The sequence below is a fragment of a genome, unplaced genomic scaffold, assembly GCF_019419815.1.
Source record: "Pyrus x bretschneideri cultivar Hongxiangsu unplaced genomic scaffold, Pyrus_bretschneideri_v1 Contig35, whole genome shotgun sequence".
Classification (NCBI taxonomy): Eukaryota; Viridiplantae; Streptophyta; class Magnoliopsida; order Rosales; family Rosaceae; genus Pyrus; species Pyrus x bretschneideri.
In genome coordinates, this window is record NW_025999668.1 from 4,018,501 (window position 1) to 4,035,223 (window position 16,723).

At 34.8% G+C, this 16,723-nt stretch overlaps 1 protein-coding gene across 1 annotated transcript; it reads left to right on the forward strand.

The window, feature by feature from the left end:
* Positions 1-5,740: 5,740 nt before the first annotated feature.
* Positions 5,741-7,049, forward strand: LOC103962803 (RING-H2 finger protein ATL52-like). Its single transcript, XM_009375574.3, is given in 3 exon segments — positions 5,741-6,538; positions 6,540-6,951; positions 6,954-7,049. Coding segments are annotated over 3 exon segments (1,062 nt in total). The 5' UTR covers positions 5,741-5,932; the 3' UTR covers positions 6,998-7,049.
* The last annotated feature ends 9,674 nt before the right edge of the window (positions 7,050-16,723 follow it).

Below are 16,723 nucleotides of genomic sequence, written 5' to 3' on the forward strand. Positions count from 1 at the left end.
AAGAATTCTTGAATTCAATCTCACCTAGTGGAATGCCCCCTCAATAGTTAACTTTGAAAAAAGGTGCCCTAATAATGCTTTTGAGAAATATCGATCCGAATATAGGGTTGCAATGGTACAAGACTGGCTTGCCATGGAGCTTATAATAATCTAATTGATGTTGAAATCTTATATGGACAATTTGCTGGAACTAGAGTGTTTTTACCAAGAATCTCTTTAAAGACCACAGAAAGTGCAGGACTCTTATTTGAAATGATGAGAAAACAGTTTCTAGTGAAATTGAGTTTTGCACTAACCATAAATAAATCACAAGGGCAGACAATACCAATGTGGGTATTTATCTACCAGATCACATATTCAGTCATGGACAATTGTACGTGATTTTATCAAGAGGAGTTTCAATGTCTACAACAAAAGTCTTGGTAAAGAACGGAGAATTACACAGTCACGAACGAGTCTTCACAAGAAATGTTGTGTACAAAGATATTTTGCTTCCCTCGAATTCAATATAAGGTTATATTCTTTCTTTTAATGTTTGATTTCCCTTTTCAACTTTTAATGCAATTCAATTACAAATAATGATAATATTTGATTTTAGCCAAACGAATTAAATTTTCAATAGGACATAACGATATTAATTCATGATATGTTTTGTTATCAAGTGTATCAAGGTCAATTGAAGTTCTTGGATTGTTTTTATACTTTTTATTTAGCTTTTAGTTGCAAATAAATTATAAGGATCTTCTCTGTTATTTTATTACCTTATTATTTATTTTTTTTTTACATATTCTAGACAAAATACTTTAAATTCCTACCTGTATTATTAGAGATGATAATCGCCTTTATTTTATGTTTCTATACATTGAACCAATCCTCGCATATAAATACATCTAAAATGTGTAAGTCGCGTGTAGCATGCCGTGATTAAAAAAATGTCATTCACACGCACGTATTGAACCAATCCTTGCATATAAATACATCTACAATGTGTAAATCGCGCGTAGTGTGCCGTGATTAAAAAAATGCCTTTCACACGCGCTTAAGCGCATGCAGAAAGGCTAGTTTATTGAAAAATCAAGGCCAATAAATGACACATCCCGACCGAGATCAAGGCATGCTAGCCGTCATGTGGAAGTGACGTAACCATGTGCACAGTGCGGAAGCTAATAAAATAATAATAAAAGTACGAATAAATAAAAACCAGCTATACACAACGTAAGAACATACATGTGCAAGCGTAAGTGTGAAAACAAAGTTCAGAGCACGAAGACCTAATGCAGTCTGGGAGAAACAACGCTACAAAAACACACCCAAAGGTGGTCCTACACTGGTGATAATCTGTCAGATATGCCGGGGAAATCCTCTGGGGAGCCACCAAAAGTGCTAGCCAACTAGAACCTGGAGGGGCGCAAAACAGAAAGTATGTGTGGGCAAAAACAAAGTTTTGTGAAAAACCATTTCATAAACAAAGTTCTAACCTCTCGCCGTAAAACCTGTACACTTCCTAGAAAAATAGGATATATACATATATATAAATCATGCTCGAAAATATGCCATGTCAAAGGTCTCTAAATAGAATGCAAGTGCTCAGGAAATGTCAAATCAATGCTATGTAATCTGTCAGCCGGAGTCACCTAACGTGACCTGTACGGCTGAATCTAGAGCTCAAATCTCCAACTCACTAACTATACCTGCACACGAGTCAGAACCACCTAGAGTGGTCTGTACGACAGGACTGGGTGTATAATAAGTACGCTCAAGTGCTACGATCACGTGAAGGCTGGGCGAATAATTGCGGGTCACCTACGAGTCGAAACCACCTAAAGTGGTCTGTACGACAGGACTGTGCACCTAACTTGGATCCAAGATGAGTGTGTGGTGCGGGAGGTGAACATTACGTGAAGGACTGTGCCTAACTATGGGCTGGAGCACTAACACCGGGGGTGCAGGTTATAAGCTCTCTATACATCTCAAATCACTACTGAACATAAGCATAAACCATACTCACCTAGCACTTACATGTGCGCCCGCAGCACCAACATACAAACATATATATGCTACTAATAATACATAAACAAACGGCAAACATAATGCATGGCATATAAATGTATAAATGTTTCCATTCACTTTCTGGGAAAAACATAAGTATATAGGTATATATGGAAAACCAAAAGCCCACTCACTGGTATGTAGAAGGGTCGTAACCCCCTTGCCTCGAGTGATCGGGCTCGTCCTCGGGATAGGTCTCACCTATATGCGAAACAACTATAAAAACGTTAATTTTAAAACACATAACCAACATCACGAAATAACTTCTCATACAATGCTCAAATAGGGTGTATGAATACACCAACGTGATCTACTTAACCTCAGGAACATGCCCATATTTTTAGAAAAATTTTCCGACGCAGCATGCGCCCCCACATGCCGGCTAAGGCACGGCCACACGCACCGCCCACACGCAGGCACGTGCCTGGCACACTGACGGCGTCAGTTAACGCCGTCAGGAATATTCCGTTAAATCTAACTGATGCCGTTAATGCCGTTAGGAATATTCTGTCCAAATTGACGGAATATTTCGTCATTTTCTCCGGCCAAACTCCGGCGCCGGCGACAGCGCCAGAAAACTGGAAAAACTTTAAAACCTTGTATCTTCTTCGTTTTTGAACCAAATTTCACAAAATTGGTACCAAAATGAAGCTTACAACAAGAGGAACAAATCCATACCACTTTCAAGCACTAAAACCCACGGAAACTCGCTGAGACAACACCACCAACTCCGGCCAAGCTTGTAACTCACGATCCCGACGTCCAAAATCTTCAAACGAACCACCCTGAGCCTCCTAAGGACCTCACCAAGCTTCCTACAAGCTTGAAATTTCCAAAAACACAAGAATTAACGTGTGCATGAACAGTAACCAAATCGGGGGATCCCGAGTTCGACGTGAAAACGAAGGTAATCTTACTTGAAATAGGTATGGTTGAACTCCTAAGGACCTCACGAGCACGAATATGTAATTTGTTTCCTCGATCTGTGAAGGTTCCAATGGTTTTTGGGTGTGTCCATGCATATGGGGATAGAAATGGGAGAGAGAGAGAGAAAGGGACAGGGATACGGGACAAGAAAAAGGGTGAGGGGGTGTGGGAGAGTGTGTGTGGTCCAAAACCAGCCAAACAAAATCCAAAAACAACCACACAACGAAACAAATATGATAGGGGCAAAATCGTCATTTCACCCCTACGGTACGAAAAGTCCGGGACGGGCTGTCACAATAAATATATATATATGTTTGCATTAGTCGGCAATGACATGCTTCTAAAGGTTCAAGTAATCATTATCTTGAATATTTGGTAATTCAAAGTTCTAAAATATTTAGAAACAAAACTTTCAAACACTCTAATACTTTAGCACTTTCAATTACATACATTAAACATAGGCCGGTTCAATCACTTATATTTTTCTCTCAAGTGAGACATATATACATACATATATATATATACACACACAAACACACATGGTCCGTTTATAACCACTTATGTCTCGAGATACTAAATTAGGCTAGAAACTAAATTTTTTTTTTTTTAATTTTACATATATTAAATAAATGGTTAAATAGGTATCTGTTTATAAGTGATACCCATAATCATCCATTTAAATTTCACGGGTAAATGGTTATACCCATAACCATTATTTATCTAAACGATTGTTTATAATCATAACCGTGAGTTTTAAATAGGCGGATAATCGCTGTTACCCATACCTGTGGATATTTTGTCCATCTCTAGTTACAACTTACACGTTCTTTACTCGCATCACATTTCTGTCTTAAGTAAAAAAAATGATTGCGGATTTAAATATTTTATTATTACTAACATTTCTAAAAGTTTTAGTTTAGGATTTATTGCTAATTTGTTTAATAGAAAGGGATAATCATTGTATCCAACGCCGGCCTCGTAAGCCCTGCCTACGTCAGCGGAGGGTAAACATCTCACACTCAATTTGCTACAACCTTAACTCAAATAACGTTTTTATTTTATTTTAGGGAGACAACTCCTTTCAAATTAAGTAATCCCTAAAGCCTTGTAGGGTATTTTTTGTTCAACAATACCTTATATAGGATAAAGTAAGTATATGAAAGTAGCATTGAGAAATTATTGTTTGTGTTGTAATATTGTCATGCACGTAGTATAATGGTATTAATTTATGTGTTAAATATGAGACAACAACACATATTTATTTGAATATATATACACACACATATATAATACGAGTTGATCAGTATCCCATATGGTAATGATAACAATTACACCTAAAAATACTCCACTACAATAATATTCCCTAAACTTATCTTTAAAAATCCTCTTTCGTTTTATTTGACAGGGGCGCCATTGTCGGACAAAGTCTTCTAACAAGTGGAGACTAATGTTATAAAATTAAATGGCCATTGAAAATTAATTATTTCTCAAATATGACCAATATTTGTTATAGAATTAAATTTAGGTTTAAATGTCAAAATAGTCGATGTGTTTTATCCTATTAGTTAATTTGATTTTTGTGTTTTCAATTTAGCCATATTGATTTTTGTATTTACTTTCGTTAGCCAATCCTAAACTATCAATTAAAGAACCATTAAAATTGACATGTGCCTTGGATGTGAGAGGACATAAATATAACTTCCCTCTAAATCACTAAAACCATGCAAGATCAAATGATCAACGATGACCATCTCACATGCAAAGCACATGTCAATTTTAACAATCCTTTAACGGAATGTCTAGAATTGGCTAATAGAGGTAAACATCAGGACCAATTTGACCAAATTAAAAAATAGACACCAAACTGACCGATAGAGTAAAACTTAGGGACCATTTTGAGCTAAACTAAAATAATGATTGTCGACATCAGTAACTAACCTTCGACAAATAAAATACAAAACCAACATCTACTATAGGAATTGGCGACTTTCACTAAGTTGTCATGGTAACTAAACATAAACTATTTTTATTTTCTCAAAAATGAAGAATACAAAATGTTTCAACAAATTAAATTAGGCCAATTTTTTTTTTGTGGTCCATGTGGTGTTATCACACTTTAATATGACCCTCATAGTAAAAAAATTGTTAATAAAACTCTCGTAATGAGCTCTGTTAACAATTGAGGTTCACATCTTAATTTACGAAAAAATCTTTGGTCCTTTTTTAAAGGTGGCAAGAAGGTCGTGGTTTTTTTTTATTTTTGGTCAAACAATAAATTTTGTTAAATTAGATATTACATTAATTACCAGTAAAATTTTAACTCACACCATCATGCAAATGCTTGATACATTTTCATCATTGTAGTAAAGGGCCACATACAAGAAGGCCGGGGGTTGAGTTAGTTGGAAGTGTTGTGTAGCTATGCATATAAAAATGCAAAGAGTCCACTCTCCTCATCCCGATATTCTTTACTTTTGGTCAGATGTCCTCTCACCTATATTCACCGACTAGAGAGATTTGGATTGGATCACGAACTCAACTACCAATCATATACTTCCAAATTGACAGGAAAACAAGCCATCACCTCCCATAAATAATTCCAAACAAAAAGAATAACAGATTAAATAAAAAGTGGTGGAATAAAAGGGAGACACATAACAATAATCCACCCTCCTCTCTCCTCTCCTCTCCCCTCCTACGTTGCTTCCCTTTTCCTCCAACCCCTCATTTTTTTATTTTCCTCCAACCCCCTCATTTTTTCTCTTTTATTTTTTTATTTTTTTCGTTTTTTCTCCTTTTTCTTTAACCCCACACACACACACACACACTCTCTCTCTCTCTCTCTCTCCCTCAGGAAACATTATATTAAAGCAAAGCAAAAGTGAGTGACCAAATTAAGAAAAAGAGGACTTGCAAGATCCGGTAGTAGCTAGGGTTATTGAGTTTTTTTGGTCATATGGGCTCTGCAAGAAACCAAAATCCATGGGCACCATATGACTCATACAAAGATTGTTCCCAAGGGATTTGCAGCATCTACTGCTCTAAATGGTGCTATATCATTGGCCCCCCACCTCCTTCACTCGATTTCACCGAAGCCGATGACCAAAACCACGACTCTCCAACAGATCTTTCTCCTCTCATTATAGCAATCATTGGCATCTTTGCTAGTGCCTTCATTCTAGTCACTTACTACACCGTTATATCCAAATACCGCAGGCAAAGAGGAAGCGATGGAGCTCAAGACATGAACATGGACAGTTCGAATCCAAACCTAGTTAGTGAATCGAGGCAAGGCTCAAATAACGGTCTGGATGAGTCCCTGATCAAGTCCATCATGGTTCACAAGTACAAGAAAGGTGATAAGCTTGTGGAAGGCACAGACTGCTCGGTATGCTTAAGTGAGTTTGAAGAAAATGAGAGCCTGAGGCTGTTGCCGAAATGTAGCCATGCTTTCCATGTTCCTTGCATTGATACTTGGCTCAAATCTCACTCCAGCTGTCCACTGTGTCGTTCAAACATTTCTGCTCCTGCCATTGCTCTAGTTCCTCATCAGCAACTAGCGCCTGCCTCCGGTCGAAGAAAATCCACAGGAGGAGGTGAATGTGTCCGCTTCGGAATACCAACATAGGAGTAATGAAAATATTTTGGTGGTTCAAGATAATTCGGAAGAGGTTGTTAGTCAGTTGGAGAGTAGAGTGAGTAGTTGTGAGATTGAACAAGATCATGGGATCCAGCAGCAGTTGAGGAGATCAGTTTCCATTGCCGATGTGTTGCATTTGCATGATAGTGAAGATGATGATGAGGACTTGGAAAATCAGATGGGAAGTGCCCAATTTTCCATGGAAATTGGATCATCAAAAGGAGTTGATCAAGAACAGAATTTCAAATCCAGTAACAGCCCTAGAAGTAGTGGAGTTTTCAGCTTGGTAAAGGGTCCTCTTGTGATGAAGAGATCAACTTCAACAGGGAGATTAGTTTCTCAAGGTATGGAAAGGAAAAGAATTCTGTAATTCCTAATTGAAGCCATTGTTTTCCTCTTTTCCAAAATTAGTGTAAAAATCCCCCAATTTCTACTTCGCTTTTGTATACCATATTATATACCCAAAAAGAGAGACCCTGCATACAAATATGAGACTAACTGACTTAATCTAGCGCTATAAATGATTGGCTTGTTAGACGAGGTTTGAGTTCAAATCTTGTGTACGAGAATTGTTTAATTAAAAAAATTCTTACACGGTTATTATACTTGAAAAAGCATAAACTATAGAAATAGCAAGCTCTTAGAAATACTAGAGTTTGCTAGTTATGGTCTGCAATTACCATTTGTTTGCACCTTGCGCTGCTAAATATATTCTATCTCACTTTTTTTTTTTAGTTCTTTATATTATGGCATAATAACTTGTGGGAATAAGGACTGGGACTGAGATCCTCTAGGAATATGGAAAAATAAAGGGCAAACAGGGAAATCAGTCTAAATTGATTCCATCTATTTGGTAATGGTTTTGAAACTGAATTTGGAGCAAGCTCCTTAGAGCATCTTTAATGATGCTCTAAAAATTGTCCCTACCACTGTATGTCTTTAACTTTAAGAATTTTGTGGCTTTTAATGGAACAGAGCTCTAGTCTATATAGTAGAGGGACTACCCTAAGGTTGTGTAAAAATTCCAACAAATGAGGACTACCAGAGACCGAAAGAGGGGTCCAATGTTGATTTTGAGTGGGAAAGAAACCCCCCTACCACCGTGTGTCTTTAACTTTAAGAATTTTGTGGTTTTCAATGGAACATAGCTCTAGTCCCAATAGTAGAGGGACTAACCGAAGGTTGTGTAAAAATGCCAACAAATGAAGACTACCTAGAGACCGAAAGAGGGGGCCCAATGTTGATTTTGAGTGGGAAACAAACCTCATCCTTGTGAATGTTGTACAATAGATTATCTCACTCTCTTACCCGCTAACAGTTGCTGATGCAGCATTAGTCACAGGCCCCACGCAGAACTTGTAACATTTTTTTTTTACTATTGGGAAACAAATAGTAGAGATAGCTTTTTGGTTTTTTTTCTTGTTTTTATCAACAGACACAATACTCCAACAAAATTAACAATGATTTTTTTAATATTTTAGTCTTTACCTTTAGGCACCTCGAATATTCTCTTGAAGTCCCTAAAAGACTGGTGGAGACCCTAAAATAGGGTCTTCCATTGAAGATCCTCTTAGCCCATCTTGAATGGTCTTCCATTTGGTCATTAAATTATCTTGAATTCTTGGACGCACATTCAATCGTTAAATGTATGTCATTATTGGTGTTTGTTCCCAAATCTCTTGTTGAGGAAGAGCACAATGAGGAATCACCAACCACCACAAAATCAATCATGCCTTGATTGAGTTGAAACCAGAGAATTAAAATTGAAGGAAATGAAAACATCTTAGGCTTTAAAATATCATCATATCGACTGTGAAAGAGTAGAAAATGGAAGTAGATTGGGACCAATATAACACTTCAGAGACTAAAGCCACATAACTACTGATATGGATAGGACATCTGCCAAATATTGAGTTGGTAGCCCAACATGATATGGATAGACATCAGGTAAAGCCCAATATATGAGCCCCTAAAATAGAATCACCAGCCCACCAGCATGCTAGGGTTTCAAGAACACAAACCAACTATAAATATTCGTACGCCTCTTCCAATCTTGTAAAATCACAAACTCCTGCAGAGCTTGAGGGCACAGCTATGGCGACGTAGAATCATGATTTATGCTGACAGTTTCATTATCCTACGTTCTTATATGGCCCTCTTGAGTTTCTCAAAGGTCTTTCTCTATTTGTTCGACCGTGATTTCCCTGTATAAACAAATGACGTAATTGTTTTTGTCTTCTGATTAGGTTGGATGTAGAATCTGATGACTTAATGTTTTTTTGTAATCTGAAGTTTGTGAGAGAGTGGACTAGGGTTTCATTTTGTAACAATTTCTTCAATGATAAAATCTCCTAATGTAATTTTGTGTATCAAAAAAGGATTTAATTGCTCATGTCATTGTATATACTCTGTTACCCTAGAATTGCAGTTACGAGTATATTATTAGCATGTGTTGCGTTTTAAAATTGAGAGATTATCAAGGAACCTTGTAGCACTCATTTCCCACCGGCAAAATAAAATAATGAACAACTAACAAATATTTGAAGAGATATTGTGTCAAAAGAGCAAATGAACACCTAAAAATTGGGTGGGAAAGCATGAAGAGCAGCGCGGATAATATATGCACCAAATTTCTGCATAAATTCTGTCGCTAAGTCTTTACTTAAAATAAAAGATTTTAGGTTCGAATCTCATGGATAACGAATTTGATACCGAATTTGGTTATCCATTGTGTGGATTAACCGAACTCTCCTAGTGTAAAAATATTGATATACTTAAAAAAAAAAAAAAAAATGTACCAAAAGAGCCTAGCTCCTTCTAGACGATTCTCCCTAGAAAACCCATCGACTTTAGAGCAACTCAACCATTGCTTATTGTCTTGGGAATAGGCAACCCAATCCACTTCTCCCCTTTCAGAACACTCTAGTCCACTCGGGTAATTGGGCTCAAGGTGAGACCAATGGAGAAGTCAAGCAATAATTGCCTAGGCCAACGCCTTGTTTATGTGACGCAAGGTTGACGTCATGATGATGTCACTCACAATTTAAATTATTAAAAAATTATAAAAAAAATTATTTAAATATAAAAAATTATGAAAAACTAATTAAAATATAAAAAATTTTAATTTTTTTTTAATAAATACCTAACTATTTTCTTCCAATTTACACTACATTTCAATATTTTTAAATACTCTTTTATTATTATTCGAAATTAAAAATAAAGTTATCTTTTATTATTTTATAAAATAAAAAATTATTATTTAATACGAATTGTTTGAGCTATTCAGTTTAGAGGTGAAAATGTACTTGGACAGTTACTATTCATTTAAGGGAATTGAGTTGCCTATCGCTTAGGGGGCCTTACTATACTGGAAGTAAGGCGATAATTTAACTCATCAAATCCGATCCCCACAGGTAACCGATCTGAACGGTATGGTTTCAGGCATCAAATTTGGGATATTTTACAATTATGGGTAACTGTCAGATTTTTTCGGTTTCGGATTCAGTTATGGTTATTGGGGTATCCGCCCCAATTTCATACCCAAAACCAAACCGTTTCATTTAATTATAAAAAATATAAATATTTATTATATAAATGGAGTTGTTAATAATCATGGATTGTTAAATATGAAAATTAAATGTTCACTTTTATATCATTAATAGTAGCATTTTATAATTTTCAAGAGTTTATATGTTTTCTTCGTAATATAAACATTTAATATTACTTATCATATGCTTTAATGAAAAGGGTTTGGGCCAACAAATATTTAATAAAAAACCATCCCAAAATGTTATTTACCAAAAGGGCTCAAGGTTTAATAAAAAATCATCCAAAACTATTGTCCACATGCCAAACTTATAAGCCCAACCCACTACAAATCTACACGTCCGTAAATACCCCTAAATCATTCAATATTGTCCTGACTCTTCACCAACCTTAACCCAACACGAAACCGCCATAATAACTCCCTGTCTTCTTATCAAATCGAATTCCCCCATTTCAAAAACAACCAAATCAAAGTTCAAATCAAAGTTGAAAAAAGAAACATTCATCGGAACAAAGCCGCCGAAACAAGTTCACAGAAGTTCAATGGCAGAAACCGGCAAAAAAGTGGTGCAAAACTTACCAAAACCTCCGTCGGAACAAAACCTCGAAAAGTGGTGCAAAACTTACTAGAACCTCTACTTGAACAAACTGGAGAAAAAGAAGTCCAAACTTTACCACAACCTCTGTCGGAACAAACCGAAAAAAAAAAAAAAGTGCAAACCACACCAGAACCACCGTCGGAAAAAACCGGAAAAAAAAAAGAAAAGTTAATAATCTTATCCCTGTTAAACTTTCACGCACTTCTTAAAGTTAAACATTTCTAGAAAATAGTATGATTGTTTTGCCACTTTTTTAGAAAACAATGCGACCTGTTATGATTTGAATCCCTAAACAATTTGCTCCCTTATATAAAAACTAACACTGTCTCTGGAAGAAAATGAACCAAAACATAAAACTGTTTCTGGAGAACCCAAAACATAACACTGTTTCTAAAAAAACAATCAGAGTTTGTTTTGTCGATGTACAAACAAATACTGTATCTGAAAAGAAAAGAACCAAAATCCAACCACCGCAATGTCCCTTATTATGATTTGGATCCAGAAACAGTGTGATTGTTTGCTACTTTCTAGACACAATGTCCTTTATTATGATTTGGATCCAAAAACAGTTTAATTTGTAAAACCTAGCACTGACTCTGAAAAATCCAACAAAAAATAAACATTGGATTCAGAAACAGTGTGATTGTTTGCTACTTTTCCAAACACAATGTCTCTTATTATGATTTAGATCCAGAAATAGTTTGATTTGTGTAAAAACTTGACCGTTGACTATCCGTTTTCTTCAATCTATATTATGGTTGTTCTTCTTGAATAGTTAATTATAATTCCTAAGCTTTGTTCATTTTTACAAATGCAGGTAATCAAGAAAATTAGAAGGAAGACTTTTGCAAAGAAACCAACAATGGAGAAGAAGAAAACTCCAGTGTATAAGAAGAAAACTTCAACTGAGAAGAAGAAAATATATCGGAGTATATATCTCCAATATCGATGCAATATGACCGGGTTTTCAGACTCAATGGAAATTGACAAGCCAATGCTTGAAGACCGCAAAGATGTTTGCGAATAGTTGAAAAAGACACGATTCTAGAGTCTTATTAAACTCTACATGGATCACTTCCTTGTTGTAACCAAAAGGAAGAAGAAGTCCAGTATAGACTTAATTATGATTATAAATTGCTACGACCCCAAAGAGCAAAAGTTCATATTTGGAGATCTTGACGCAAGAGGAATAACACCTAATGATGTTGGTCTAATCTTTGGACTAAACAACGATGGAGGGAAACTGCCAAACATTGACAAATCCTCCAAATATGGTAAGGAGGACAGATTCATAGAGAAGTACTTTCAGAATGTTGAATGAATGAAAAAAAAAACCCACGTTGTTCAAGCATATAAAAAATCACTCATTGACCAAACTCCGGAGGTGCAAGAGATACAGCTTCCATAATATGTGCACATCTTATCCAGTCCCTATTATTTGTAAACTCTGGCTCATACATCACATGGAACTTCATGCAAATTTGTGGAAAATTGGAGGAAATGAGCAAATATAATTGGGCAAAGGGGATAAGAAACTACCTCTTCCAAATGATTGATAGATCATAAATCAAGAAGAAGAAAGAAGGAGATGAAACATTGTTACTTAACAAAGGAGAAACAGTGACTTACAAACCAAAAACATTGATATATGCATACATCATTACTTTCTAGCACTATAAAATCTAGAAACTGTTTTGTTTTTAAATTCCATAGACAATGTAGTTTCTAGTTGGTTTTTTCTAGAAACAGTATGCCATATTAAGATTTAGATACAGAAGCAGTGTTACTACAAATACCAAAACAGTGATATTCGCATGCCATTTAGTATTACAAATCTAGAAAAAGTGTTACTTAACAAAAGAGAAACAATGACTTACAATCTAGAAACCTTGATTTATGCATACTTTCATACTTTCTAGCACCATAAAATCCAGAAAATAGATTTTTTTTTTTTAATTTCATAAACAGTGTAGTTTCTAGTTGGTTATTTTCCAGAAACATTATATCATATTCAGATTTAGATGCAGAAACATTGGTATTTGCATGCTATTTAGTACTACAAATTCATAAACAGTGTTACTTAACAAAAGAGAAACAGTGGCTTACAATCCAGTAACCTTGATATATGCTTACTTCTTAACTTTCTAGCACTATAAAATCTAGAAGCAGTTTTGTTTTTAAATTCCATAAACAGTGTAGTTTCTAATTGGTTAATTTCTAGAAACAGTATGTCATATTTTGATTTGCAAAAACATTGTTACTACAAATATAGAAACAGTGATATCTGCATGCTATTAGTACTACAAATCTAGAAATAGTGACTTACAATCCAGAAACCTTGTTATATGCATACTTCCTTACTTTCTAGCACTATAAAATCCAGAAACAATTTTGTTTTAAAATTCCATAAGTAGTGTAAAATTACAATTGTAATTAGAATTCATTTTGCAAATCCATAAACAGTTTCACACTAATAATTTGAATTAATATTTAATACTTGTGTAACTATGTGCAGAATGCTGATCCTATTTCTTCTACTGAGAAAGGAGAGGAATTTTCTAAAAAAGGCAAAGAAAAGACTGTTACAAGGAAAAGAAAGAGGACTGCTGCTGCAAAATATGTGATGGAACATGATTAAACAAGAAGTAAAACAGAAGAAGCACATTAGTGAAGCACAATTAATGAAGCCCAAGAACAGTTTGACAAGTTGTACGGTGAGGAATTATGAAAGCTCAGTCCAGATTATCAAATTCACATCCTTGGTATTGACACAACAATAACTGACGAGATGTTCATACAATTTCAAAACTGTACGGCATGGAACTGCGGAGGTATACAGTGCTCAAACATATGATGATGCATGCAATTGACAGTCTTTAAACAGATTCTATAGTTTCGGGTCAAATAACTAGACGACTCAAAAGAGACATCCAAAAGCTTCAAGAAGAACGAGAGTTGAACTAGAAGAATATCAATGATATGGATGTTGAAATCCTACAATTGTAGTTGAAGAACATTGAAACTTCTGGAAAAGTCAATCAGCTTCTCAATGAGATTAGAATCTTAAAGAATAAGCTACAAGAAAATCAAACAAAAGTTCCAGAAGTTCTAGAAGATAACACTACAAAAGAGCAACCTCAAGTTCAAATGGATGTTCAAGTAGAAAGTCAAAATGAGGATAATCAAATACATGAAGGAAATTCGAAACTTGACGTTGCCAATAAAAAAGAAGCCTCTAAAGACCAAATGGATGATGTTCAAATAGACGTTGAAACTGAAGATGTTGAAACTGCCAAACAACCAGAAGATATCACTGGAAAAGAGCAAGCTCAAGTACCGATTGATGTTCAAATGGAGAGTCAAGAAGAAGCCTCTAAAGATCAAATGGAAGATGCTCAAATAGAGGTTGAAACTTAGGATGTCGAAATTGCCAAACAACCAGAAGCGATCACTGGAAAAGAGCAAGTTCAAGTTCCAATTGATGTTCAAATGGAGAGTTAATATGTTGAAGCTACCAAGATACCTCTAAAGTTGAAGCTGTGAATGAGGATTCTTCTGCTAACATGGCTATTCCAAAAGGCAAGGCTACTAAAGATGGACAAGAAAAAAATGCCACTAAAGAAAAAAAGAGGACAAGAACTTTGGTAAAAAATATTCGAAACAGGGATGATCGTAAAGCAAACGTTCTTCCGAAGTTTGCCTATGTCCCCGTCCAGAAAAAGCCAAAAAAGAAGGCCAAGTGCATATATGTTGTCAGTGACAGTGAAAACCCTTCCATTGTTATATCGCAGCTGGAACAAAATTTGGAACCAATTTTTGAAAGAGAGAATGAGAAGCAAATAGTTGAAGAAGAAGAAAGGCCAATAGCTGAAACTGAAAAACACAAACCAGTGGTTGAAACTCAAAAGAAGAAGCCAATGGTTGAAACTGAAAAGAAGAAGAAGAAGAAGCCAATTGTTGACAAAACAAAGGAGGAACCAAAAGTGGTAAAAACAAAGCCGATTGCTAAAGAAACAACAAGGAAGCCTACAAAGAAGACAAATGCAAAGAGCTCAAAGACTGATAAAGGCAGTTACCTCCCTGCAACAACAAAGGCTTATAAGTTCCTTGACGATGAGACAAGATAAAATCAAGGAATGTTACAGACAAGATGAATTGTAAGTTTTCGATAACATTAATAATGAACTTATATTTCATAAACAGTATGCTTATTTTCTTAAAATTCATAAACAATGTGCTTATTCCATAAATAGTCTATGTGTTTAACCTTGGACCGTTTTTTATTTTTTTATTTTTATATACATCAGTTCATTATATTTAAGAAACATTGTAATTATTTTGCTTTGAATCAAGAAATAGTGTTATATCTGACCTTTGATTGTTTCTTTTCTTGCCTACATGTTTTTCTTGATTTGCTTAAATTTCATAAACAGTGTGATGTATATATTTATATGTGTGTGTGTATTTAACACTTTTAATTTTCTTACACAGGGACTATTTTTGGATGCAACCAAAGAAACAGAATATGGCACATGAGCTTGTTGTTCTAAAGTCAGATTTGACATCATTGTTTATCGATGGTGCAATTGACTCAAATATAATTGATGAGTCCTTCTTCATCATGTTAGAAAATGAAACAAAAGATAGACAAGAGAAAAATATGTATCTTCCTTCATCTTTGTAAGTGTAAACAAGTTCATTTACAACAAATTTTTGTTTGTCAATTTCATAAACAGTAAAAAAAAGTTATGTTATTGTTTTAGAATGACATAGAGAAAATAAATTAAGAGAGTGACCAGTAGCATATTGATCGAACGTTGAAGAGGCTCTAGGAAGAGAATGTCGACAAAGTCAGAAAGGTCTTCATGATAATAAAGCATTATTTCCACTTCACCCTGGTAGTTTGGGATGTTAAAAATGAAAAAAATGACACACTACAATTTCAAACTACCAAGGATAGAAAGCAGCACATACATATACTTTAAGCATGTTGTGCAAGTGGTAAGAAAAAAACCAATTACAAATTATCATACTACGGTAAGAAAGACAAATCAAATCTCCTTTTTTTTTTTTTTTTTTTTTTTTTTTTTTTTTTTTTTCTGTTTTGCAGAGGGACAAAATAGAAGCATTGTACAAGGATTTCAAGGCTGGCCAAACCCTCAAAATAGAGATTGAAAGATGCTTGACTTGTGCATAGCAAAGAGAAGACTCGTGAGTACAGAAATATAGTTTCATGTTATTATTTGGGTTCTTTTTCATAAACATTGTTCATATTTTACTTTGGATCCAGAGACAGTATGATATGTGTAAACAACTAGACAATGCTTTACTATTTTTCTTTTTCATAAACAGTGTGCCTATTTTGCTTTGGATCCAAAGACAGTATGATATGTGTTTCTTGTTTTGCTTAAAAAAATTAGAAACAATGTGTCTATTTTTCTTTTTAATCCATAAACAGTGTGATATTTGACCTTTAACTGCTCCTTCAATTCCCTACATGTGTTGCTTTTTTTTTTTTTTTTTTCTTTCCACCTTCTTTTCGTAAAATAGTTTCAAAAATGTAGATCTATTTTTTCACTCCTATCTGTCATTTAATGTTATAAATTTATCTCATTATCTATCATACTTCTTTATTTTGTAAAAAATTGCATATTGGATTGTGGCTTATTTGTCATTCACTTTGCAACCCAACTACAAGAAGGCAAACCAATAAAATCCATTTTTCACAAGGAAGAAGTATTTATGAAAAGAGTTTCAATTTCAGCTATATTGGTGAATCATCCGCACAATTATCCAAATGGACTAAAAAGGTTGCTTGAAGAAAAAAGGGATGCTAGGAAATATGATTACATTGATGAACTTTTTGGAGATGATGATGATGACCATATTTCATTGTAATGACTGAGTGATATGAACTTATTAAATTCCAAATTATATATTCTAGTTCATTTCTAAACCTCTC